This window comes from Phyllobates terribilis, unplaced genomic scaffold, assembly GCF_046119375.1.
Source record: "Phyllobates terribilis strain yellow unplaced genomic scaffold, ASM4611937v1 Scaffold_8__6_contigs__length_399053987, whole genome shotgun sequence".
Classification (NCBI taxonomy): Eukaryota; Metazoa; Chordata; class Amphibia; order Anura; family Dendrobatidae; genus Phyllobates; species Phyllobates terribilis.
The window spans coordinates 385613424-385639802 of record NW_027362768.1 but is presented as its reverse complement, the minus strand read 5'-3'; the positions used below and the strand labels follow the sequence as shown (position 1 = coordinate 385639802).

Sequence of the window (26379 nt, the reverse complement as noted above, 5' to 3'; positions counted from 1 at the left end):
TGTATCCGTCTTGCCTCCGTTCTGTGTCTCCCTGCTGTATCCGTCTTGCCTCCGTTCTGTGTCTCCCTCCTGTATCCGTTCTGTGTCTCCCTCCTGTATCCGTCTTGTCTCCGTTCTGTGTCTCCCTCCTGTATCCGTCTTGTCTCCGTTCTGTGTCTCCCTCCTGTATCCGTCTTGCCTCCGTTCTGTGTCTCCCTCCTGTATCCGTGTTGCCTCCGTTCTGTGTCTCCCTCCTGTATCCGTCTTATCTCCGTTCTGTTTCTCTGTCTTGCCTCCGTTCTGTGTCTCCCTCCTGTATCCGTGTTGCCTCCGTTCTGTGTCTGCCTCCTGTATCCGTCTTATCTCCGTTCTGTGTCTCCCTCCTGTATCCGTCTTATCTCCGTTCTGTGTCTCCCTCCTGTATCCGTCTTATCTCCGTTCTGTGTTTCCCTCCTGTATCCGTCTTATCTCCGTTCTGTGTCTCCCTCCTGTATCCGTCTTGTCTCCGTTCTGTGTCTCCCTCCTGTATCCGTCTTGCCTCCGTTCTGTGTCTCCCTCCTGTATCCGTCTTGCCTCCGTTCTGTGTCTCCCTCCTGTATCCGTCTTGTCTCCGTTCTGTGTCTCCCTCCTGTATCCGTCTTGCCTCCGTTCTATGTCTCCCTCCTGTATCCGTCTTGTATCCGTTCTGTGTTTCCCTCCTGTATCCGTCTTGCCTCCGTCTTATCTCCGTTCTGTGTTTCCCTCCTGTATCTGTCTTGCCTCCGTTCTGTGTCTCCCTCCTGTATCCGTCTTGTCTCCGTTCTGTGTTTCCCTCCTGTATCTGTCTTGCCTCCGTTCTGTGTCTCCCTCCTGTATCCGTCTTGTCTCCGTTCTGTGTTTCCCTCCTGTATCTGTCTTGCCTCCGTTCTGTGTCTCCCTCCTGTATCCGTCTTGTCTCCCTCCTGTATCCGTCTTGTCTCCGTTCTGTGTCTCCCTCCTGTATCCGTCTTGCCTCCGTTCTGTCTCCCTCCTGTATCCGTCTTGCCTCCGTTCTGTGTCTCCGTCCTGTATCAGTCTTGTCTCCGTTCTGTGTCTCCCTCCTGTATCCGTCTTGTCTTCGTTCTGTGTCTCCCTCCTGTATCCGTCTTATCTCCGTTCTGTTTCCCTCCTGTATCCGTCTTGCCTCCGTTCTGTGTCTCCGTCTTGCCTCCATTCTGTGTCTCCCTCCTGTATCCGTCTTGTCTCCGTTCTGTGTTTCCCTCCTGTATCCGTCTTGTCTCCGTTTTGTGTCTCCCTCCTGTATCCGTCTTGTCTCCGTTCTGTGTCTCCCTCCTGTATCCGTCTTGCCTCCGTTCTGTGTCTCCCTCCTGTATCCGTCTTATCTCCGTTCTGTGTCTCCCTCCTGTATCCGTCTTATCTCCGTTCTGTGTCTCCGTCTTGCCTCCGTTCTGTGTCTCCCTCCTGTATCCGTGTTGCCTCCGTTCTGTGTCTCCCTCCTGTATCCGTCTTATCTCCGTTCTGTGTCTCCCTCCTGTATCCGTCTTATCTCCGTTCTGTGTCTCCCTCCTGTATCCGTCTTGTCTCCGTTCTGTGTCTCCCTCCTGTATCCGTCTTGTCTCCGTTCTGTGTCTCCCTCCTGTATCCGTCTTGTCTCCGTTCTGTGTCTCCCTCCTGTATCCGTCTTGTCTCCGTTCTGTGTCTCCCTCCTGTATCCGTCTTGTCTCCGTTCTGTGTCTCCCTCCTGTATCCGTCTTGTCTCCGTTCTGTGTCTCCCTCCTATATCCGTCTTGCCTCCGTTCTGTGTCTCCCTCCTGTATCCGTCTTGCCTCCGTTCTGTGTCTCCCTCCTCTATCCGTCTTGCTTCCGTTCTGTGTCTCCCTCCTGTATCCGTCTTGTCTCCGTTCTGTGTCTCCCTCCTGTCTCCGTCTTGCCTCCGTTCTGTGTCTCCCTCCTGTATCCGTCTTGCCTCCGTTCTGTGTTTCCCTCCTGTATCCGTCTTGCCTCCGTTCTGTGTTTCCCTCCTGTATCCGTGTTGCCTCCGTTCTGTGTTTCCCTCCTGTATCCGTCTTGCCTCCGTTCTGTGTCTCCCTCCTCTATCCGTCTTGCTTCCGTTCTGTGTCTCCCTCCTGCATCCGTCTTGTCTCCGTTTTGTGTCTCCCTCCTGTATCCGTCTTGCCTCCGTTCTGTGTCTCCCTCCTGTATCCGTCTTGTCTCCGTTCTGTGTTTCCCTCCTGTCTCCGTTCTGTGTCTCCCTCCTGTCTCCGTCTTGCCTCCGTTCTGTGTTTCCCTCCTGTATCCGTCTTGTCTCCGTTCTGTGTCTCCCTCCTGTATCCGTCTTGTCTCCGTTTTGTGTCTCCCTCCTGTATCCGTGTTGTCTCCGTTTTGTGTCTCCCTCCTGTATCCGTGTTGCCTCCGTTCTGTGTCTCCCTCCTGTATCCGTCTTGTCTCCGTTCTGTGTCTCCCTCCTGTATCCGTGTTGCCTCCGTTCTGTGTCTCCGTCTTGCCTCCGTTCTGTGTCTCGCTCCTGTCAGGCGTCGTCGCTTCGATCTTCCCGCCTTTCTCAGTCCGCGCGCGGTCACCTGATGCGGTGACGTCAGAGGGCGGTCACATGACCGTGTGTGACAGGTACGGGCAGAGCGGGACAGGTGAGGTGACTCCGCGGCTCCGGTCTCTGCCTCCTCTCGCCGCCGCCGCTCCCCCGCTTTTTCCGCCGCAGTGTCCGCCATGGGCGCCGTCCCGGAGTGGGTGCTGATCTGCCTGATCGCCGCGCTGGTCGCCCTCCTCCTCCTCACGCTCTTCGGGCTGGCCGTGTACTCGGGGCTGCTGACTGAGGTGGAGGTGAGAGCCGGGCCGCCCCCCATCCGCGGGGTGGTCGTGGCCTACAAGTTCCGTGTGGGGCCGTATGACGAGAGCGGGAACCTGTACACGGAGAGCGTCAGTCTGGCGCCGAAACTCGTCTCCATAGGAGTCTACTACGACAACCCCATGAAGGTGAGCGAGGGACAGACCACTGTATGCGGGGGAGGGGGGACGGGGGAGACCACTGTATGCGGGGGAGGACGGGGGTAACCACTGTGTGCGGGGAGGACGGGGGTGACCACTGTATGCGGGGGGGGAGGACGGGGGTGACCACTGTATGCGGGGGAGGAGGGACAGGGGAGACCACTGTATGCGGGGGAGGACGGGGGTGACCACTGTGTGCGGGGAGGACGGGGGTGACCACTGTATGCGGGGGAGGAGGGACAGGGGAGACCACTGTATGCGGGGGAGGGGGGACAGGGGAGACCACTGTGTGTGGGGGTGGGGGACACCACTGTGTGCGGGGAGGACGGGGGAGACCACTGTATGCGGGGGAGGGGGGACGGGGGAGACCACTGTATGCGGGGGAGGGAGGGGGGACGGGGGAGACCACTGTATGCGGGGGAGGGGGGACGGGTGAGACCACTGTATGCGGGGGACGGGGGAGACCACTGTATGCGGGGGAGGGGGGACGGGGGAGACCACTGTATGCGGGGGAGGGGGGACGGGGGAGACCACTGTGTGCGGGGGAGGAGGGACAGGGGAGACCACTGTATGCGGGGGAGGAGGGACGGGGGAGACCACTGTGTGCGGGGGAGGGGGGACGGGGAGACCACTGTGTGCGGGGGAGGGAGGACGGGGGTGACCACTGTATGCGGTGGAGGAGGGACGGGGGAGACCACTGTATGCGGGGGAGGGGGGACGGGGGAGACCACTGTATGCGGGGGAGGGGGGACGGGGGAGACCACTGTGTGCGGGGAGGACGGGGGTGACCACTGTATGCGGGGGAGGAGGGACGGGGGAGACCACTGTGTGCGGGGAGGAGGGGGGAGACCACTGTATGCGGGGGAGGGGGGACAGGGGAGACCACTGTGTGTGGGGGTGGGGGGGACGGGGGAGACCACTGTATGCGGGGACGGGGGAGACCACTGTATGTGGGGGAGGGGGGACGGGGGAGACCACTGTGTGTGGGGGAGGGGGGACGGGGGAGACCACTGTGTGCGGGGGAGGGGGGACGGGGGAGACCACTGTGTGAGGGGAGGACGGGGGGGAGGGGACCACTGTGTGCAGGGGGGGACGGGGGAGACCACCGTGTGACGGGGAGGGGGGACGGGGGAGACCACCGTGTGACGGGACAGGGGGGGGCGGGGGAGGCCTCTGGCCGCTCTGTCTCCCTGGCCCGTCTCCCCCTCCCCCCTCCGTCTCCCTCTCCCGTTCCCTGGCCTGTCTCCCTCCCCGGGCCCGTGCTGTTTGCTGTGTGTTGTCCGTGTTGCGTGTGTAGTTGCCTGTCATTAGACTGTGTCTTTTTCTGGTGTAATAATTTACATTCGGTTGCACCCAGGACTGTAGGTACAGAGCAGAAATACCAGCTCCTCCGCGGGGACCTCCGGCTTATTATAGCAGCAGCTAGTCTCCCAGGGCCGATGTACGAGGTCTCCAGGGGCCGCATGATGCAGAGCGGAGGAGCCCAGGTGCAGCTCTGCATTGGCCTCAACGCTGCGAAGATGGAGACTCGGGATATAACTACAACTAGGACCCCCAGATATGAGTGATGATGGGAAATGGGACCCGAGCAGCTGCAGCCGTAGACCCCGGACTGCAGAAATCTCCAAATCACATCCTGCAACTGTGCACAACACCTGTCTTATATACTGCTACAAGCCAGTGATGCATTGTGGTAGATTGAGTCAGCAGAATAGTGACTGCAGCTCTGGTGGATAAGACACAATGTAAGAGCAGAATAGTGACTGCAGCTCTGGAGGTGACTGGTGGATAAGACACAATGTAAGAGCAGAATAGTGACTGCAGCTCTGGAGGTGACTGCCGGATAAGACACAATGTAAGAGCAGAATACTGACTGCAGCTCTGGAGGTGACTGGAGGATAAGACACAATGTAACACAGGATCAGCATTATCCTTATTCTGTGAGATTGTTTTCTTCCTTTTAGTTGAGGGCTTCATAGATCACCAGTAGTATAGTACATGTATGTGCCCAGCTGCAAGCAAGACTATAATAACCCGTCTGTCCTGGGGCCCAGATGTATTTACATATAAATTGCTGTGTGCGTATATATATATATATATATATATATATATATATATATATATATATATATATATATATATATATATATATATATATATATATATATATATATATATATACTGCTCAAAAAAATAAAGGGAACACTTAAACAACAGAATGTAACTCCAGTTCAATAACACTTCTGTGAAATCAAACTGTCCAGTTATGAAGCGACACTGATTGTGAATCAATGTCTCCTGCTGTTGTGCAAATGGAACAGAGAACTGGTAGAAATGATCGGCAATTAGCAAGATACCCCCTATAAAGGAGCGGTTCTACAGGTGGTGACCGCAGACCATTTCTCTGTTCTCATCCTTTTTGGCTGTTGTTTTGGTCACTTTTTCATTGTGCCATTGCTCTCACCCCTAGAGGTACAGTAGCATGAGGTGGTGTCTACAGTACAACCCACAGAAGTTGCTCAGGTAGTGCAGTTCATCCAGGATGGCACATCAGTGTGAGCTGTGGCAAGAAGGGTAGCTGTGTCTGTCAGCATAGTGTCCAGAGCATGGAGCAGATACCAGGAGATGTGGAGGGGGCCATAGGAGAGCAATAACCCAGCAGCAGGACCGCTACCTCCGCCTTTGTGCAAGGAGGAACAGGAGGAGCACTGCCAGAGCCCTGCAAAATGACCTCCAGCAGGCCACAAATGTTCATGTGTCTGCACAAACGGTTAGAAACCGACTCCATGAGGGCCCGACGTCCACAGATAGGGGTTTGCTCACAGCCCAACACCGTGCAGGACACTTGGCATTTGCCACAGAACACCAGGATTGGCAAAGTGGCCACTGGTTCCCGGTGCTCTTCACAGATAAAAGCAGGTTCACACTGAGCACATGTGACAGACGTGACAGAGTCTGAAGACGCCGTGGAGAGCGATCTGGGGCATCATGTCTCGCTCCATCCACCAACGTCACGTTGCACCACAGACTGTCCAGGAGTTGGCGGATGGTTTAGTCCAGGTCTGGGAGGAGATCCCACAGGAGACCATCCGCAACCTCATCAGGAGCATGCCCAGGCGTTGTAGGGAGGTCATACAGGCCCGTGGAGGCCACACACAATACTCAGCCTCATCAGGAGCATGTCCAGGCGTTGTAGGGAGGTCATACAGGCACGTGGAGGCCACACACAATACTCAGCCTCATCAGGAGTATGCCCAGGCATTGTAGGGAGGTCATACAGGCACGTGGAGGCCACACACAATACTCAGCCTCATCAGGAGCATGCCCAGGCGTTGTAGGGAGGTCATACAGGCACGTGGAGGCCACACACAATACTGAGACTCAGCAGGAGCATGCTCAGGCGTTGTAGGGAGGTCATACAGGCACGTGGAGGCCACACATAATACTGAGCCTCATCAAGAGCATGCCCAGGCGTTGTAGGGAGGTCATACAGGCACGTGGAGGCCACACACAATACTCAGCCTCATCAGGAGCATGTCCAGGCGTTGTAGGGAGGTCATACAGGCACGTGGAGGCCACACACAATACTCAGCCTCATCAGGAGTATGCCCAGGCATTGTAGGGAGGTCATACAGGCACGTGGAGGCCACACACAATACTCAGCCTCATCAGGAGCATGCCCAGGCGTTGTAGGGAGGTCATACAGGCACGTGGAGGCCACACACAATACTGAGACTCAGCAGGAGCATGCTCAGGCGTTGTAGGGAGGTCATACAGGCACGTGGAGGCCACACACAATACTGAGCCTCATCAAGAGCATGCCCAGGCGTTGTAGGGAGGTCATACAGGCACGTGGAGGCCACACACAATACTCAGCCTCATCAGGAGCATGCCCAGGCATTGTAGGGAGGTCATACAGGCACGTGGAGGCCACACACAATACTCAGCCTCATCAGGCGCATGCCCAGGCGTTGTAGGGAGGTCATACAGGCACGTGGAGGCCACACACAATACTCAGCCTCATCAGGAGCATGTCCAGGCGTTGTAGGGAGGTCATACAGGCACGTGGAGGCCACACACAATACTCAGCCTCATCAGGAGTATGCCCAGGCATTGTAGGGAGGTCATACAGGCACGTGGAGGCCACACACAATACTCAGCCTCATCAGGAGCATGCCCAGGCGTTGTAGGGAGGTCATACAGGCACGTGGAGGCCACACACAATACTGAGACTCAGCAGGAGCATGCTCAGGCGTTGTAGGGAGGTCATACAGGCACGTGGAGGCCACACACAATACTGAGCCTCATCAAGAGCATGCCCAGGCGTTGTAGGGAGGTCATACAGGCACGTGGAGGCCACACACAATACTCAGCCTCATCAGGAGCATGCCCAGGCATTGTAGGGAGGTCATACAGGCACGTGGAGGCCACACACAATACTCAGCCTCATCAGGCGCATGCCCAGGCGTTGTAGGGAGGTCATACAGGCACGTGGAGGCCACACACAATACTCAGCCTCATCAGGAGCATGCCCAGGCGTTGTAGGGAGGTCATACAGGCACGTGGAGGCCACACACAATACTCAGCCTCATCAGGAGCATGCCCAGGCGTTGTAGGGAGGTCATACAGGCACGTGGAGGCCACACACAATACTCAGCCTCATCAGGAGCATGCCCAGGCGTTGTAGGGAGGTCATACAGGCACGTGGAGGCCACACACAATACTCAGCCTCATCAGGAGCATGCCCAGGCGTTGTAGGGAGGTCATACAGGCACGTGGAGGCCACACACAATACTCAGCCTCATCAGGAGCATGCCCAGGCGTTGTAGGGAGGTCATACAGGCACGTGGAGGCCACACACAATACTCAGCCTCATCAGGAGCATGCCCAGGCATTGTAGGGAGGTCATACAGGCACGTGGAGGCCACACACAATACTCGGCCTCATTGTGACTTGTTTTAAGGACATTACATCACAGTTGGATCAGCCTGTAGTGAGTTTTTCCACTTTAATTTTGGGGGTAACTCCAAATCCAGGCCCCCATTGGTTAATAAATGTGATTTCCATTGATGATTTTTGTGTGATTTTGTTGTCAGCACATTCAGCTTTCTACAGAACAAAGTATTCAATGAGAAGATTTCATTCATTCAGATCTAGGATGTGTTATTTCAGTGTTCCCTTTATTTTTTTGAGCAGTGTATATAGATATGTATACAGATAGAATATATACACTACCGTTCAAAAGTTTGGGGTCATTTAGAAATGTCATTATTTTTGTAAGAAAAGCACATTTTTTTTCAATGAAGCCGACATTAAATGAATCAGAATTACACTCTATACTTTATTAATGTGGTAAATGACTATTCTAGCTGCAAACGTCTTGTTTTATTGCAATATCTACATAGGTGTATAGAGGCCCATCTCCAACCACCACCACTCCAGTGTTTTAATGGTACATTGTGTTTGCTAACTGTGTAAGAAGCTAATGGATGTTTAGAAAACCCTTGCACAAGTATGTTAGCCCAGCTGAAAACGGTTTGGCTGATTTGAGAAGCTATAACATTGACCTTCCTTTGAGCTAGTTGAGAATCTGGAGCATTACATTTGTTTGTTCTATGAAACTCTCAAAATGGCCAGAAAAAGAGAACTTTTATGTGAAACTCGACAGTCTATTCTTATTCTTAGAAATGAAGGCTATTCCATGTGAGAAATTGCCAAGAAACTAAAGATTTCCTACAACGGTGTGTACTACTGCCTTCAGAGGAGAGCACAAACAGGCTCTAACCAGAGTAGAGAGAAGTGGGAGCCGCGCTGCACAACGGAGCAACAAGACAAGGACATTAGAGTCTCTAGTGTGAGAAATCGACGCCTCACAGCTCCTCAACTGGCAGCTTCATTAAATAGTACACGCAAAACGCCAGTGTCAACGTCTACAGTGAAGAGGCGACTCTGGGATGCTGGCCTTCAGGGCAAAGTGGCAAAGAAAAAGCCATATCTGAGACTGGCTAATAAAAGGAAAAGATTAATATGGGCAAAAGAACACAGACATTGGACGGAGGGAGATTGGAAAAAAGTTTTATGGACAGATGAATCAAAGTTTTAGATGTTTGGATCACACAGAAGAACATTTGTGAGACGCAGAACAACTGAAAAGATGCTGGAAGAGTGCCTGACGCCATCTGTCAAGCATGGTGGAGGTAATGTGATGGTCTGGGGTTGCTTTGGTGCTGGTAAAGTGGGAGATTTGTACAAGGTAAATGGGATTTTGAATAAGGAAGGCTATCTCTCCATTTTGCAACGCCGTGCCATACCCTGTGGACAGCGCTTGATTGGAGCCAATTTCATCCTACAACAGGACAATGACCCCAAAGCACCCCTCCAAATTATACATGAACTATAGGGAAGAAGCCGGCAGCTGGTATTCTATCTGTAATGGAGCGGCCAGCGCAGTCACCAGATCTCAACCCCATTGAGCTGTTGTGGAAGCAGCTTGACCGTATGGTGCAAAAAGTGCCCATCAAACCAATCCAACTTGTGGAGGGTCTTCAGGAAGCATGGGGGGGGGGGATGTCTCAAGAAACCTCAGCAAATTAACAGCTAGAAAAAGGTCTGCAATGCTGGAACTGCTGCAGAGGAGCATTCTGTGACCAAAGCAAAGTCTGAAGGAGAAAATTATTCTTTCTAATATAAAAATCATTATTTCTAACCTTGTCAATGTCTGGACGATATTTTGTAATAATTTTGCAACTCATTTCATAAATAAAAGTATCAAGGAAAACACAAAATTGTCTGGGTGACCCTAAACTTTTGAACGGTAGTGTATATAATCTATCTATCTATCTATCTATCTATCTATCTATCTATCTCATGGAGAATACAGGGAGGTGGATCCTCATTCCTGTCATCAGCTCAATGGGGTGCAATGGCTTCATCTGTTATTCAATCTATTACTCCCTGTTATCAGCCATTACTGGGGGAGGTGACTGTAGAGCTGCTCTTACAGATGTTGTGTCCGTTCTCTCCTCGGGGTTGTAGGTAATGTATTCTCATTTTTCGGCAGGTCCCGGTGGAGTTCTGTCGGTACATTGTCGGCAGTATCCTCAGTGAGGGTGATGAGAAGCCGCTGCCCGATCACGTCCGAATCTTCCGGAAACATGGCTTCAAGTTCTGCGTGTTGCCTGAGGTTAACCACGCTGTGATGGCCACGTTCCCCTACACGACCCCTTTCTCCATACAGCTGGCCACCACCAGGGTGCACCCTGCGCTGGAGAAATACGTCAAGGTAGGAGAGTGGCGCAGCGCCGGCGGAGAGGGGGGTTACATGAGCGTCCATCTGTGAACATCAATACGTACTGATTTACTACGTCATTAATATCTGAATGCAGCGGTGCCCGCACTGCCCCCTGCCCGCTCAGAGGGGATGTCGGGGGTGGCACGGGTTAGGAAATGAAGTACACCCAGACTATATGACAGGAGGCCTCGAGAGGCGCTCATTGCACATACAGATGTGGCCACAAGTTTTGCTTTTCACATTTTCCCTCTTCAGTGTTTTCGCTCTTTTAGTCGCTGTTTCTATGGTTACTGACGGAGAATTATAAACATTCCAGAAGTTGTTACATTTTATTGACAAAATCCATTAAGTTTCTGTGACGCCTCAATATTCCCAACGCTGCCCCTTATTCTCCACACTCCTGCCCCTTATTCTCCAGGCTCCTGCCCCTTATTCTCCACACTCCTGCCCCCTTATTCTCCACACTCCTGCCCCTTATTCTCCACACTCCTGCCCCTTATTCTCCACACTCCTGCCCCCTTATTCTCCACACTCCTGCCCCTTATTCTCCACACTCCTGCCCCTTATTCTCCACACTCCTGCCCCTTATTCTCCACACTTCTGCCCCTTATTCTCCAGGCTCCTGCCCCTTATTCTCCACACTTCTGCCCCTTATTCTCCACGCTCCTGCCCCTTATTCTCCACGCTCCTGCCCCTTATTCTCCACACTCCTGCCCCTTATTCTCCACACTCCTGTCCCTTATTCTCCAGGCTCCTGCCCCTTATTCTCCAGGCTCCTGCCCCTTATTCTCCACACTTCTGCCCCTTATTCTCCACACTCCTGCCTCTTATTCTCCACACTCCTGCCCCTTATTCTCCACACTCCTGCCCCTTATTCTCCAGGCTCCTGCCCCTTATTCTCCACACTTCTGCCCCTTATTCTCCAGGCTCCTGCCCCTTATTCTCCACACTTCTGCCCCTTATTCTCCGCGCTCCTGCCCCTTATTCTCCGCGTTCCTGCCCCTTATTCTCCGCGCTCCTGCCCCTTATTCTCCGCGCTCCTGCCCCTTATTCTCCGCGCTCCTGCCCCTTATTCTCCGCGCTCCTGCCCCTTATTCTCCGCCCTCCTGCCCCTTATTCTCCGCGCTCCTGCCCCTTATTCTCCGCCCTCCTGCCCCTTATTCTCCGCCCTCCTGCCCCTTATTCTCCGCGCTCCTGCCCCTTATTCTCCGCGCTCCTGCCCCTTATTCTCCGCGCTCCTGCCCCTTATTCTCCGCCCTCCTGCCCCTTATTCTCCACGCTCCTGCCCCTTATTCTCCGCGCTCCTGCCCCTTATTCTCCGCGCTCCTGCCCCTTATTCTCCGCGCTCCTGCCCCTTATTCTCCGCACTTCTGCCTCCTGCCCCTTATTCTCCAGGCTCCTGCCCCTTATTCTCCAGGCTCCTGCCCCTTATTCTCCAGGCTCCTGCCCCTTATTCTCCGCGCTCCTGCCCCTTATTCTCCGCGCTCCTGCCCCTTATTCTCCGCGCTCCTGCCCCTTATTCTCCGCCCTCCTGCCCCTTATTCTCCGCGCTCCTGCCCCTTATTCTCCGCCCTCCTGCTCCTTATTCTCCGCCCTCCTGCCCCTTATTCTCCGCGCTCCTGCCCCTTATTCTCCGCGCTCCTGCCCCTTATTCTCCGCGCTCCTGCCCCTTATTCTCCGCGCTCCTGCCCCTTATTCTCCGCGCTCCTGCCCCTTATTCTCCGCGCTCCTGCCCCTTATTCTCCGCGCTCCTGCCCCTTATTCTCCGCGCTCCTGCCCCTTATTCTCCGCACTTCTGCCTCCTGCCCCTTATTCTCCAGGCTCCTGCCCCTTATTCTCCAGGCTCCTGCCCCTTATTCTCCAGGCTCCTGCCCCTTATTCTCCAGGCTCCTGCCCCTTATTCTCCAGGCTCCTGCCCCTTGTTCTCCAGGCTCCTGCCCCTTGTTCTCCAGGCTCCTGCCCCTTGTTCTCCAGGCTCCTGCCCCTTGTTCTCCAGGCTCCTGCCCCTTGTTCTCCAGGCTCCTGCCCCTTGTTCTCCAGGCTCCTGCCCCTTATTCTCCGCACTTCTGCCTCCTGCCCCTTATTCTCCAGGCTCCTGCCCCTTATTCTCCAGGCTCCTGCCCCTTATTCTCCAGGCTCCTGCCCCTTATTCTCCAGGCTCCTGCCCCTTATTCTCCAGGCTCCTGCCCCTTATTCTCCAGGCTCCTGCCCCTTGTTCTCCAGGCTCCTGCCCCTCGTTCTCCACCCTCCTGCCCCTCGTTCTCCACCCTCCTGCCCCTCGTTCTCCACCCTCCTGCCCCTCGTTCTCCACCCTCCTGCCCCTCGTTCTCCACCCTCCTGCCCCTCGTTCTCCACCCTCCTGCCCCTCGTTCTCCACCCTCCTGCCGGATATCTGCTTCATCTGATACCATTCATGTGTCGGAGTTTCTCATCCATGGAGGGGATCACTCACAATTATACCTAAGACCACAACTATGAATAAAAAATGGGGTCTAATCCTCATCCAAGAGCAACTTCCCTCCTCATCCAGGACATTGTGGGGATGATGCTTTTTCCCCCATGATGGAGATCAGGTCATATGGCAAAGTGAGAACAAAACATTGACATTTTGGGTCCATTGTCAGGAAACTCCCCAGTCCCTGCGGTCAGTCCTCAAAAGCCACAAAACCCAGAACTTGTGATAACTCCGAGCTCTGAGACAAGAACAGGCGACCATCAGTCAGGATCTGCCCAGAAGTCAATATCCAGCTGCTGGGACAAGGGGCGGGGGCGGGAGCGTGGGCGGACAAGGGGCGGGGGCGGACAAGGGGCGGGGGGCGTGGGCGGACAAGGGGCGGGGGCGTGGGCGGAGAAGGGGCGGGGCGTGGGCGGACACGCGGTGTTGCTATCAGTGTGTCAAGAGTGGGAGAAGAGGGTTGTATGACAATCCAACACAATGGGCAGCACTTTGAACACATTTTATAAGTGGTCATAAACTTGTAAAAAACTCATGAAAGAATAAAGTTACGTTAAATACAAGCACACCATTGTTTTTCTTATGAAATTCTCAATAAGTTTGATGTGTCACATGACCCTCTTCCCATTGAAAAAAATAAAGTTGGATCCAAAATGGCCGCCATGGTCACCACCCATCTGGAAAAGTTTTCCCCTCCCATATAATAATGTGCCACAAACAGGACGCTGATATCACCAACCATTCCCATTTAATGTAGGTGTATCCATATACATGACCGACCCTGTAGAATAAAATACATGTAAATATCACACAGCGATCGAGCGCAGCGCCGTAGAGTTACCCGGACCAAACTGCGAATTGCTCAGTGGGTCCTTAATCTTTTGGGTGTAGCTCTGTGCAGCGACCACTGCACCAGCAAAGGGAGCCACCCAGATGCCCCACAGCACGATGGCTCAGTGGTTAGCACTGTACTCTATATAGGGCAGCATGGTGGCTGTGGTTAGTACTGTATATAGAGCAGCGCGGTGGCTGTGGTTAGCACTGTACTGTATATAGGGCAGCGCGGTGGCTCAGTGGTTAGCACTGCACTGTGTATAGGGCAATGCTTTGGCTCAGTGGTTAGCACTACTGTAGGGCAGTGTGGTGGCTCAGTGGTTAGCACTGTATATAGGGCAGCGTGGTGGCTCAGTGGTTAGCACTGTACTGCATATATGGCAGTGTGGTGGCTCAGTGGTTAGCACTGTATATTGGGCAGCGTGGTGGCTCAGTGGTTAGCACTGTACTATATAGGGCAGCGTGGTGGTTCAATGGTTAGCACTGTACTATATATAGGGCAGTGCAGTGGCTCAGTGGTTAGCACTGTACTAATATATATTGCCGTGATGTGGCGGGATGGCTTTTACATTATTTTGATCAAAATTTGTTAACTAAATATCCCTTATTTATCATTATTTTTATGCACTTTGCGATTTATCCGTTTACCTTTATGTATTGTGCTTTTGTCTTTGGTTTTTAAATATAGGCAGCACGGTGGCTCAGTGGTTAGCACTGTACTATATATATATATATATATATATATATATATATATATATATATATATATATATATATATATATATATATATATATATATATATATATATATATATATAGTACAGACCAAAAGTTTGGACACACCTTCTCATTTAAAGATTTTTCAGTATTTTCATGACTATGAAAATTGTACATTCGCACTGAAGGCATCAAAACTATGAATTACCACATGTGGAATTATATACTTAACAAAAAAGTGTGAAACAACTGAAAATATGTCTTATATTCTAGGGTCTTCACAGTAGCCCCCTTTTGCTTTGATGACTGCTTTGCACACTCTTGGCATTCTCTTGATGAGCTTCAAGAGGTAATCACCGGAAATGGTCTTCACTTCACAGGTGTGCCCTGTCAGGTTTAATAAGTGGGATTTCTTGCCTTATAAATGGGGTTGGGACCATCAGTTGTGTTGTGCAGAAGTCTGGTGGATACACAGCTGATAGTCCTACTGAATAGACTGTTAGAATTTGTATTATGGCAAGAAAAAAGCAGCTAAGTAAAGAAAAACGAGTGGCCATCATTACTTTAAGAAATGAAGGTCAGTCAGTGCGAAAAATTGGGCAAACTTTGAAAGTGTCCCCAAGTGCAGTTGCAAAAGCCATCAAGCGCTACAAAGAAACTGTCTCACATGAGGACCGCCCCAGGAAAGGAAGACCAAGAGTCACCTCTGCTTCTGAGGATAAGTTTATTTATTATAAGTTTTTAGCCTCAGAAATCGCAGGTTAACAGCAGCTCAGATTAGAGACCAGGTCAATGCCACACAGAGTTCTAGCAGCAGACACATCTCTACAACAACTGTTAAGAGGAGACTTTGTGCAGCAGGCCTTCATGGTAAAATAGCTGCTAGGAAACCACTGCTAAGGACAGGCAACAAGCAGAAGACACTTGTTTGGGCTGAAGAACACAAGGAATGGACATTAGACCAGTGGAAATCTGTGCTTTGGTCTGATGAGTCCAAATTTGAGATCTTTGGTTCCAACCACCGTGTCTTTGTGCGACACAGAAAAGGTGAACGGATGGATGCTACATGCCTGGTTCCCACCGTGAAGCATGGAGGGGGAGGTGTGATGGTGTGGGGGGGCTTTGCTGGTGACACTGTTGGGGATTTATTCAAAATTGAAGGCATACTGAACCAGCATGGCTACCACAGCATCTTGCAGCAGCATGCTATTCCATCCGGTTTGCGTTTAGTTGGACCATCATTTTTATTTCAACAGGACAATGACCCCAAACACCTCCAGGCTGTGTAAGGGCTATTTGACCAAGAAGGAGAGTGATGGGGGGCTACGCCAGATGACCTGGCCTCCACAGTCCCCAGACCTGAACCCAATCGAGATGGTTTGGGGTGAGCTGGACCGCAGAGTGAAGGCAAAAGGGCCAACAAGTGCTAAGCATCTCTGGGAACTCCTTCAAGATTGTTGGAAGACCATTTCCGGTGACTACCTCTTGAAGCTCATCAAGAGAATGCCAAGAGTGTGCAAAGCAGTCATCAAAGCAAAAGGTGGCTACTGTGAAGACCCTAGAATATAAGACATATTTTCAGTTCTTTCACACTTTTTTGTTCAGTATATAATTCCACATGTGGTAATTCATAGTTTTGATGCCTTCAGTGTGAATGTACAATTTTCATAGTCAAGAAAATACAGAAAAATCTTTAAATGAGAAGGTGTGTCCAAACTTTTGGTCTGTACTGTGTGTGTGTCTATATATATATATATATATATATATATATATATATATATATATATATATATAATAATAATATGGCTCAGTGGTTAGCACTGTACTCTATATATTTTTTGTTGTGGGTTGTTTTTTTGTATAAATTTCAGAATGTTTTGACCACTGAATCCTCTAACAGTTTTGTGATCTTGCACCAGTTATACTTGCAGTGTTGCACTGGGGGCTGCGCAGTACCGGGCTGTCGCCTGTAGGTGGTGGCAGAGGTTTTCTCTCGTGAATTGGAGCTCCTTGAGACTCTGTACTGACTTTTCCTTCAGAGTTCAGCGTCTCGACCCGTTTTGGTCGTACATGGGGGGATCTGTCTGGGGTACAGTGGGATTTTTGGGCTCTCTCCTCCATCATATTCAGCTAATAGTTTTGTTTTTTACCCAGTTGCTCATCAGAGACGTCATCAATGTGTAAAAGCAGCTGGCGGATGTTGCCGCTCGTCACTGGTGCCGCTTCTCTACTGCATTTCATGTGATGTATCAGACGCCCGGGATGTGAGGAGACGCGTAATCGACTATAGTGGCGGCAAATGGGGGTCAGTCTGTCCGAAGGAGAGGTCTCTACTCTCCATATTATCAGCCAGCCAGTGTCAGACCCCTCCGGTGGCGCTTATCTCAGGAGGAAGCAGTCATACGACGCGCGCACGGGACGCGTACACGGGACGCGCGCACGGTACACATCTTCAGCGCTCTTCATTACTCGTTGTTCGGGCCGTCGTGCACACGGTGATCACACCTGGTCATTTTTTATATATTTTTACATTTTGCCATTTCCTTTTGTGGTGGAATAATTTATATCTTTTTATATGTCTCCTTTTCTTACTTCTCCTCGGGCTCTGACCCTGCGATCGCCCGTCACCGGTACATTACATCGCACCGCGTTGTGACACTGACTATCTCCTATGACGTTCCTCCATGGCAACAAGCGATCGGCGCCCTGCCATCACATTGTGGGGGTGTACCAGGTGACGTCTGTCAGATAGGATGGCTTTCATTTAAAGGTCCTGTTTGTCAGTGGCATGTAAGAGGTTAATTGTACTGGTCAGAGCCGGTTATAAAAGTTGCACCCCCTTCCAGTGCCCTCCTGACTTGCATACACCCCATGATGCCTGGCCGGCTGCTGCAGTTCAGCTTGGACCTGTACTATCGTCATGTGGCACTGCCCTCCGGTGTGGTGGGCGCTCTCCCTGATGTGTCGGGTACATGCCACACTCGTGGGGAGACGCCGGTGCCGCTCCTCTATAAGGAGCCATGTTAATACTTTGCAGCCCTCGCGTTTCGGGCCGTCTCTGGCTGCGGGAAGAGAAGTGTAAATTGCCACCTGCTGTTTGTTCTCAGGTGAAAATGAGATCTGAGACCAAGAGACGCGAGCGATGGAGGAGGGAAGTGCGAGCAGCGGTGCGGTGGAGCGCTCGTGTCTACCCCCGCCATGCGCTGTCCTGGCTGCCGCCTCTCCCCGTTTCCTCGCGTCTCGTTATTTCTTGCTTGTCCCTCATCTTCTCATCCACTTACTCTTTGCTGCGGCTCCCGTCAGGCTCCCGCGCTCCTTTCTTATTGTTTCCATCTTTGTGTACTTTTCCTGCGGCGTCTAGTAGCGACGGGGGAGGAAGGAGCGGCGCGGGAGAGGGGAAGGAGGGGACAGCGGTACCCTAAATCTCTCTGCACCTCGGGAGGGAGCTCTCCGGATTTGTGAGATCCGCAGACTCTTCAGCACAGAGGATCCCCCTCTATAAGGCGTGTCCCCCCACCACCACCACCACCCCGTATGTGCGGACCCCACGTGCTCCCCTTAGCCGTATTTCAGGGGCTCCTTGCTGCCACTCGCAGTGGTCCCCTAGGACCTAATACGGCTATTTGATGTGGATGCCCCCCGCAGTCCGTGTCCCCCTCCCACTGTCCGTGTCCTCCTCATCCCCTGCACCCCCGCACTCGTCTCCTTGGTGCCCCTCTGCACCCACCTTTCTTTTTCTCTCCCATCTTTTCTCTTTTGCTCCCCTAATTTTCACACATCTTTCACCGCACCAGAGGCGTCCGCTGCCCTCCCCGGGCTTCATTGGTCGGCCGCCCTCCCCCGGGCTTCATTGGTCGGCCGCCCTCCCCCGGGCTTCATTGGTCGGCCGCCCTCCCCCGGGCTTCATTGGTCGGCCGCCCTCCCCCGGGCTTCATTGGTCGGCCGCCCTCCCCCGGGCTTCATTGGTCGGCCGCCCTCCCCAGGGCTTCATTGGTCGGCCGCCCTCCCCAGGGCTTCATTGGTCGGCCTCCCGCCGCTCCTGTCAGGATCGAACTTTGTATTTTAATGAGTCAAATCCAGCTGGGAATAAAATTTTAATGAGTTTGCGGTGAGTAGTGGTGTCTCCGCCACCGAGGCGAGAACAGCTGCCGCCAGCCTCCTGCTCATATGTATAGATATATATAGATAGATAGATAGATAGATATTATACACCGCCATAGACACGTGCTGGTATCTATAGACTTGAGCTTAGTGATGCCAATCATGGTGGGTGTCACCTCGGTGTCAGGAGGGTCCTTGTAACGAATGTGAACATGGAGGCAAGAAATAATTGGTGCCATAAGATAGTATCTGGGTGCCACGTCCTCCCTGACACGTGGTGGATAATGGCTGCGGGATCGGGCATGGTTATACTGACTGACGCCGTCCGGTCGGGGCCTACATTGGATGCGTCCAGTCTCTGTCCTCTACAACTGTAATAGGACTACTACTCTCAGCATGCTCCATTACTCCACCTCCCCCTCTTCTCCGTTCTTTCTGCACCAGTTGATGCCATTCTGTCGCCCAGACGGCAGCAGACAGAGCCTCGGCCTGTTACTGATAACGGAGGCGACGTGTGCTCTGATCGTGGCGTCTTCATCCCTCCATGTCTATTGTTAGGATCCAGCCTGTATAATCCCCACCCTCCATGTAGCCGAGCGGAAGGGGCCGCTAATGAGAGGACGAAGCCTCTGCCGTCCTGGGCAGATCCAGCACCACCGCAGGGCTCAGCGGGGCTGCCGCCTCTAATTAAGCCATAAGGGGAACTGCGAGATATTGCAGAGGGGGAGCCCCCCGCACAGCCGCGCTCGGCTGCGAGAACCCTTAATCCGCTGCCATGCAGATCGCTCTGACCTTAATATGTGAACGTCTCCGTGTGTATAATGTGACCCCCAATGATAATGGTGACCCCCCCCCTCTGTTCTCTTCCAGGAGCGGAAGCTGTGTGCCCACCCTTATGTGGAGATCTATAAAGGGGATAAGATCATCTTCATGTGCCCCCTGTCGCGCCAAGATGACTTCTACGTACCTGAGATGAAGGAGCTGCTGCGGAAGGAGAGAGGCGAGGCGCCCCTGCCCGAGGCTGAAGGTACGTACCTGTCATGGCGGCTGGCATCACCTCCTCCAAACCTGCAGGGATATAATCTAAGCTGCTCAGCCTGGTGGGGCGGGTGGGGACCCTGATGATGTAGATGTCGCCCCCCTAATACACGACCATTATAGCAACTGTTGATGATGGATCCGATCAGCTACAGGGATATGACAGACCTCAAAGCCGCCCTGAGTCTACCCGGGGCAGAGGGGTCACCTCTCACTGTAGCTTAGATCCCCCCAGAACGGAAGAGAAGAGGGGCTCCGCCTAACCATGTGCTGAAAGCCCTGAAACTGAGCCCAGGGCACCACGGTGGGAAGAAGTGGCCGCCCTGCTCATCCACATGTGCCACATGCCCCCTCAAGATGCCGCCATGATTGCACGTCTGTTGCAGTGAACCTCGTGAGATCGCTCGGGCCCCTCCTAACACGACGGGCTCTCATCGTCTGCAGGGCTGGCGAGGGCCATCATTTGTACTGCGCCATTTCCCCACAGTGATGGTGCAGCCATTGATTCTGAGAACTTCAGCTCCGGAGGAGACCGTCTCCGGGAGTGTTCATGTCATCGTCTGCGCGGCTGTACAGATTACAGGTGTCGCTCCAATGGCAGCAAAACTCGCTTATATGAAAATGGTCATTTGTCCGCAGAGACCAAAGTTCTTCCAAGACCCGACTCAGTGGGCGGTAAGTGCCCCTGTACGAGGACTCTGCGGTGGTCACATCCCTGTGAGTCACGCCTTAGGCCAGGACCTCTCGTGTCAGGGGTCCGACAGTCTGTGGTGTCCGTCATGTGACGGATCTTGTTGTTTTTTTTTGGGGAAACGAGCCGTACATAGGAGCCAAAGAAAGTCGTGATTTCCTAGAGCAGCCGGGACCCTTTCCTAGGAGCGGCCGCTGCAACAATGACGCCAGGAAACCAACTTTCCAGGGGAATATCCGAAGTCCTGCAGCCGCTCCAGGCTGGGGTAGATCCGAAGAACCAAGGAGATTTGTGTCAGGAGGAAGGAGAAGATCCATACTCGCCTCACATGGGGGGATAAACCCTGAGTGTCCTGAGCCGCGGGGGATACCACGGAGGAGTCAGCACTGAGCTCCACGGACCACACATCTGGGGTCTCCTCTGCGTGCTGCACCTTGCTGCCGCTGTACGGGGGGCCATCACCTTATTACAGGCTTTCACATGTTAGACCTGATATAGCTCAGATAATCTCAGCTGTCTGGATGGGGGGGGCACATACTTTTCCCGGCTCGTTGGTCAGTGTTGCGCTTTGACACAAGGACGAGAAAGGTTGTGTCGCTCCTAATTGCCTCCTGCCCGCTCTGCCGTGCCCGCACCACCCAGGGTGCAATGTTTTGCTTCCTGCCGCCCTCCTGATGGGGGGTCTGGGACATGGCAGAGTCAGGATGGTAGACATAGTCCTCCAGCTGTGTCAGCCGCAATTAACATTATTTTGCACTTAATGACTCCCTAGAGCTGTGTCAGCGGCGGCCGTGGGCAGCACCAGCTGTCACCGTCACCTCCTCGTGTTAGGCTGCCCTCTGCCCCGGCTCCGGGCCATCTATCCCAGCCAAGGTCATTACTTGTCCTGGTCGTCAGGCAGCACGAGAGGCGCAGATCTGGTTAATGTGCAGGCGGCGGGGGGGCAGGACGTGGAGCTGACACCCCTCATCGTCCCCCTATTATTATCTGCGTCTGTTATTAGGCAGCTGGAAGCTGACGCACCACATGGGCGGAGGGTACGATAAGTGGCATGGTATAATCTGCCGGGCTGGGGCACCTGTGAGCGAGACACCGGGCAGTCATACTAAAATTAGGGACGGGGGAGATGGAGACCGGCCATTGTGGGGAAAAAAACGCGTCCTAGACATTGACGACCCCCTCCTCGGAGACCAGGGGAGGAAATGAAATCTAGGGACCTTGTGCCGTCCTATGTAAAGAAGAAGAGGCCAAAGTGTCGAAACATCGGCCCTTAGGTCTGGAAAACTTCTGCAAAAGTTTTGCAACTTTTTACCCGACTCATTATCTCCATTATCAAGATTCCCGCTGCAGCTTTGTTACAGTGTGTCGGTGCTCGCATTCGTAGACACGTGGCCTAAAATCTGATATAAAAAAATACACTAACAAACACATCCACTTCATTAGCAGGCATGGGTCAGGACAGATTTGGAAGGATTTTCCATTCACTGCGGGTAAGCAGAGATAGAGGCCCAGATGAATAATTGCTTTTTGCAATTTTAGGTATTTTTCTGTTTGTGCCATTTTTACCCTATTTTTTTCCTAGTCCTCTACTTTTTTTATTCTAAGCTTCCAGGACGAGGCGGCTTTTCTTTTATTCAGATGTTTTTAGCTTATTCATTATTTCAGACTTGCTGTAATGTGGCAGAGTTTTTGCCCAGTTTCTAAACTTTATTTTTTTTTATTTACAGAATTGAAAACTAAGGGGCAAAATCCAATAAATGTTCATGATGAATTTGGTGCAAAATCCACTAGAACAACAAGACAAGCAATGACTCAAAACGCGCAAATGATGAATCGGGCCTCAGTGTATAAGAAAGTTGCAGAACATTTGTTTAGGGGGCATGGATTTATATAGTGTGACCAAGTTCTTAAGCACTTTCCAAGTGATGCTAAAATCGCTTGTCAACCCGCATGCGGAAATGCATGTGAAGAACGCGTCACATCCGCATGTCCCTGGCAGGGAAACGCATGCGCATTCCGCATGTACAATCCGCATGTACAATCCTCATATACAATCCGCATGCGTTTTTTTCTGCCAGGGAGATGCAGAAACGCTCAGGAAAAAATCCGGAGCATTTCTGCATCGTGGGCACATAGCCTAATGGTCTGTATCTCCTATTTCCCCAGATGCCGAGCTGGACCCCCTGCTGGAGGACACACTGAGCCTGGAGCTGGTGTCGGAAAATCAGGAAGAGACTGAGGCTGAAGGCCCCCAACGAAAGGAGCAAACTGACAGCGAGAAGAGCCCCAGCGAATCCGGGGCGAGCGCGTCTTCCTTCGAAGACCTGGACCTGGACGGTAACGCAGCGGCCGCCAAAGCTCGACAGGACGCAAAAACAGAATGGAGTAAAATGCCGGAGAGCTGGGATAAAGAAAGAGCGGAGGAATGACGGACGGATAGGCAGTAATGAGTCCTTGTAGACGTCTCCAAGATTATAGCCGTTAGTAAATCCTTCAGTGCGCTCCTCCCAGCGTGAACATCCGGAGGCGGCAGATGACTCCCGTCCTCCCATCCTGCGGGAGGTTTAGTTTACTGACAGTCGCTACGTTTTTTTATTTTTTTCAGAAAAAAATAAAGTTTCTTTTTTAACTTTTTTTTTTTTTTTTTCTGTATTCAAGATCTAACTTCTCATCCGAGAGAACCTTTTTATTTATTTTTTCTGACAAGGTGAATATTGTCTGAGCGAGGAGCGTGGGCCGTGGACCAGGGAGACGAGCGTCACGTAAAGACTGCGCCACTTTGCTTCGCACGGAGGAGACAATTTAGTCCTCAGGGAGTCGGCAGGCTTCAAGGTTGAAGAAGATGGTTTAGAAATAAACTGCACACGACGAAGACGTGGCCCCCGGATCCTGCCGCTCCCCTGTTGTGTCCTGATACAGCGGCGCGGATATCTCTGTGCTCCAGACAGGGCGGAATAGAACACTTAAAGCTATAGACACACACAGCAGTAGAATTCCTGAGAGCTGCCAGATTATCAAATATTCTGGATTATCGGATGTTCATAGAAAGTCTATAATGAGATTCTCAGGAATTCCTTTGCTGTTCTAGAGGTTTCCTGATCATTCTGGTTCACTTGATGCCGGATTACAGGATTGTTGCTCCACCTACTTGTGCCGATATTAAAGGGATTCATGCCGAGCCACGGACTGACAGAAAGCCAACCGGGTTATTACAGGGGCCATGTTTTACTCTTCATACATTGATAAGTCAAGACTTTGCTTTCTTGAAAAAGCTGCAAGTTTTGCCTGAATTCTGTCGTAGTTTCACACAAATGAAGCCTCTTTTGGTGTTTTTACACCAGCTATGGCCACTTTTCCAAAAGCAGGGGCTTGTGCGGCCCATAAATTCATCACATCTTTTGCCACGTACGTCCGCCCCTGACTGAAGTACATTTTTTGTGGCGCCGACTTCATTGAGAGGTGCACTCCTCTTCATGAATTTGGTGCGTTTTACTCCAGCGCTCCCTCCTCCATGATTGGCAGACAAATGCTAAGTTTTGATTAATCTGGGCCATAGTTTTAAAAACAAGCCGGACCCAGTGAGGCCGTCTGGCATCCGATGTGCAGATTCTCCTGGTTCGGCTTGGTGGAAATGCTTTTCCTTTTTTTGTGGATTGGAAGAAGCCGCGCCGCAGACTCTTCTCTCCCTGTTTCCAGTCTTTTTCATGGCCTCTTTTCTTCCCGTGTCCAGTCTTTTTCCTGGCCTCTTTTCTTCCCGTGTCCAGTCTTTTTCCTGGCCTCTATTCTCCCCGTGTCCAGACTTTTCCCTGGCCTCTGTTCTCCCCGTGTCCAGACTTTTTCCTGGCTTCTATTCTCCCCGTGTCCAGACTTTTCCCTGGCCTTTTCTCTCCCCGTGTCCAGACTTTTCCCTGGCCTTTTCTCTCCCCGTGTCCAGACTTTTCCCTGGCCTTTTCTCTCCCCGTGTCCAGACTTTTCCCTGGCCTTTTCTCTCCCCGTGTCCAGACTTTTCCCTGGCCTTTTCTCTCCCCGTGTCCAGACTTTTCCCTGGCCTTTTCTCTCCCCGTGTCCAGACTTTTCCCTGGCCTTTTCTCTCCCCGTGTCCAGACTTTTCCCTGGCCTTTTCTCTCCGCGTGTCCAGACTTTTCCCTGGCCTTTTCTCTCCCCGTGTCCAGACTTTTCCCTGGCCTTTTCTCTCCCCGTGTCCAGACTTTTCCCTGGCCTTTTCTCTCCCCGTGTCCAGACTTTTCCCTGGCCTTTTCTCTCCCCGTGTCCAGACTTTTCCCTGGCCTTTTCTCTCCCCGTGTCCAGACTTTTCCCTGGCCTTTTCTCTCCCCGTGTCCAGACTTTTCCCTGGCCTTTTCTCTCCCCGTGTCCAGACTTTTCCCTGGCCTTTTCTCTCCCCGTGTCCAGACTTTTCCCTGGCCTTTTCTCTCCCCGTGTCTAGACTTTTCCCTGGCCTTTTCTCTCCCCGTGTCCAGACTTTTCCCTGGCCTCTATTCTCCCCGTGTCCAGACTTTTCCCTGGCCTTTTCTCTCCCCGTGTCCAGACTTTTCCCTGGCCTTTTCTCTCCCCGTGTCCAGACTTTTCCCTGGCCTCTATTCTCCCCGTGTCCAGACTTTTCCCTGGCCTTTTCTCTCCCCGTGTCCAGACTTTTTCCTGGCCTCTATTCTCCCTGTGTCTAGACTTTTTCCTGGCCTCTATTCTCCCCGTGTCTAGACTTTTTCCTGGCCTCTATTCTCCCCGTGTCTAGACTTTTTCCTGGCCTCTATTCTCCCCGTGTCTAGACTTTTTCCTGGCCTCTATTCTCCCTGTGTCTAGACTTTTTCCTGGCCTCTATTCTCCCCGTGTCTAGACTTTTTCCTGGCCTCTATTCTCCCCGTGTCTAGACTTTTTCCTGGCCTCTATTCTCCCCGTGTCTAGACTTTTTCCTGGCCTCTATTCTCCCCGTGTCTAGACTTTTTCCTGGCCTTTTCTCTCCCCGTGTCCAGACTTTTCCCTGGCCTCTATTCTCCCCTGTTTTTTCTTTATTGCATGCCAGATTAGCAGAACTTTCAGATCAGGAGGTGCCATGTCATAGGAATTTCAATTTACATCTATCGCCACCTTGTTCCAGAGAAGGCAATGACTGGTCCCCATCAATAATCTAGAAAGCCTGGATAATCTCTCCAGAACAGAAGATGTATCTGATAATTTGGCATCTGCTCAGTGCCTTGTTGACCTTCCGTCTCAGTCGTTGACCACGTGCCTTCCTGCTCGCCCTTTTGGCCACACGTCGGGATCTTCTCGGTAGTCCTGGACCTGAGCTATGTGCCGTGATCAGACAGATGAGCTGTGTAACTGTCATGTCTAAGCTGTAGACTTTGCGTATGATTGCTGCCCTCGTTGCTCCATGTTCGGCCATGACTTCAGTTCTTCTAGGACCCTCCAGGGGTCTTTTCTATGCGCGGTGCACACATGGGCCCGCCAGCAGTGAATCAGCCGCTCAGTGTCTCCACCTCACGTCTGAGCGGCTGAGTTTCTCTGTCCGTGCTTTGTTCATTGCTGCAGTTTTCACGTCCGTTTCGTCTGTATATTTATTTATTGACTTTGATCTTTGTTCTTTTTAGATTTTATGTTGGGTTTGGTGCGTTCTGATTATTGCTTGTGTCGTCAGAAATTGTATAATTTCCGCTAATTGTAGCCTTTCCGCAATAAACCGCTGCTCGTTCTGTGACCTGTTCACGTCTCTGCATTCTGTGTCCGAACTAGAGAAACGTCTTCCCATCGCTGGAGGTATCAAGAACATGGCGGCTCGGAGCTGGAGACGTCGAGATGCTTCCAACTGGAAGAAGAGGCCGACTGCTCCATGCACTGCCTATGGATGGACGGTAATCGCAGAGCTGCGCTCCTCTGACTCTAGAGCCTGGGGTCCCAATAGTTAGTAATGTATGTACACAGCAACTGCACCAGCAGAATAGTGAGTGCAGCTCTGGAGTATAATACAGGATGTAACTCAGGATCAGTAATGTAATGAATGTACACAGTGACTGCACCAGCAGAATAGTGAGTGCAGCTCTGGGGTATAATACAGGATGTAACTCAGAATCAGTAATGTATGTACACAGTGATTGCACCAGCAGAATAGTGAGTGCAGCTCTGGAGTATAATACAGGAGGTAACTCAGGATCAGTAATGTAATGTATGTACACAGCAACTGCACCAGCAGAATAGTGAGTGCAGCTCTGGGGTATAATACAGGATGTAACTCAGGATCAGTAATGTAATGTATGTACACTGTGACTGCACCAGCAG

General features: G+C 52.1%; 1 protein-coding gene across 1 annotated transcript; it reads left to right on the top strand.

The window, feature by feature from the left end:
• The first annotated feature begins 2540 nt into the window (after positions 1-2540).
• TEX264 (testis expressed 264, ER-phagy receptor) lies at positions 2541-25801 on the top strand. The gene is made up of 4 exons (XM_073645122.1): positions 2541-2949; positions 10022-10243; positions 19230-19386; positions 22255-25801. The coding sequence occupies exons 1-4, from the start codon at positions 2683-2685 to the stop codon at positions 22515-22517; spliced, it is 909 nt and encodes a 302-aa protein (XP_073501223.1). The 5' UTR covers positions 2541-2682; the 3' UTR covers positions 22518-25801.
• Positions 25802-26379: the final 578 nt, after the last annotated feature.

What these genes read in the sequence shown, in the direction of transcription:
- TEX264 (XM_073645122.1), top strand. Translation starts at nt 2,683, where the DNA reads ATGGGCGCCGTCCCGGAGTGGGTGCTGATCTGCCTGATCGCCGCGCTG. An exon ending in CGCTGGAGAAATACGTCAAG is followed by an intron (nt 10,244 to 19,229) that starts GTAGGAGAGTGG and finishes GTTCTCTTCCAG; the next exon opens with GAGCGGAAGCTGTGTGCCCA. An exon ending in GCCCCTGCCCGAGGCTGAAG is followed by an intron (nt 19,387 to 22,254) that starts GTACGTACCTGT and finishes CTATTTCCCCAG; the next exon opens with ATGCCGAGCTGGACCCCCTG.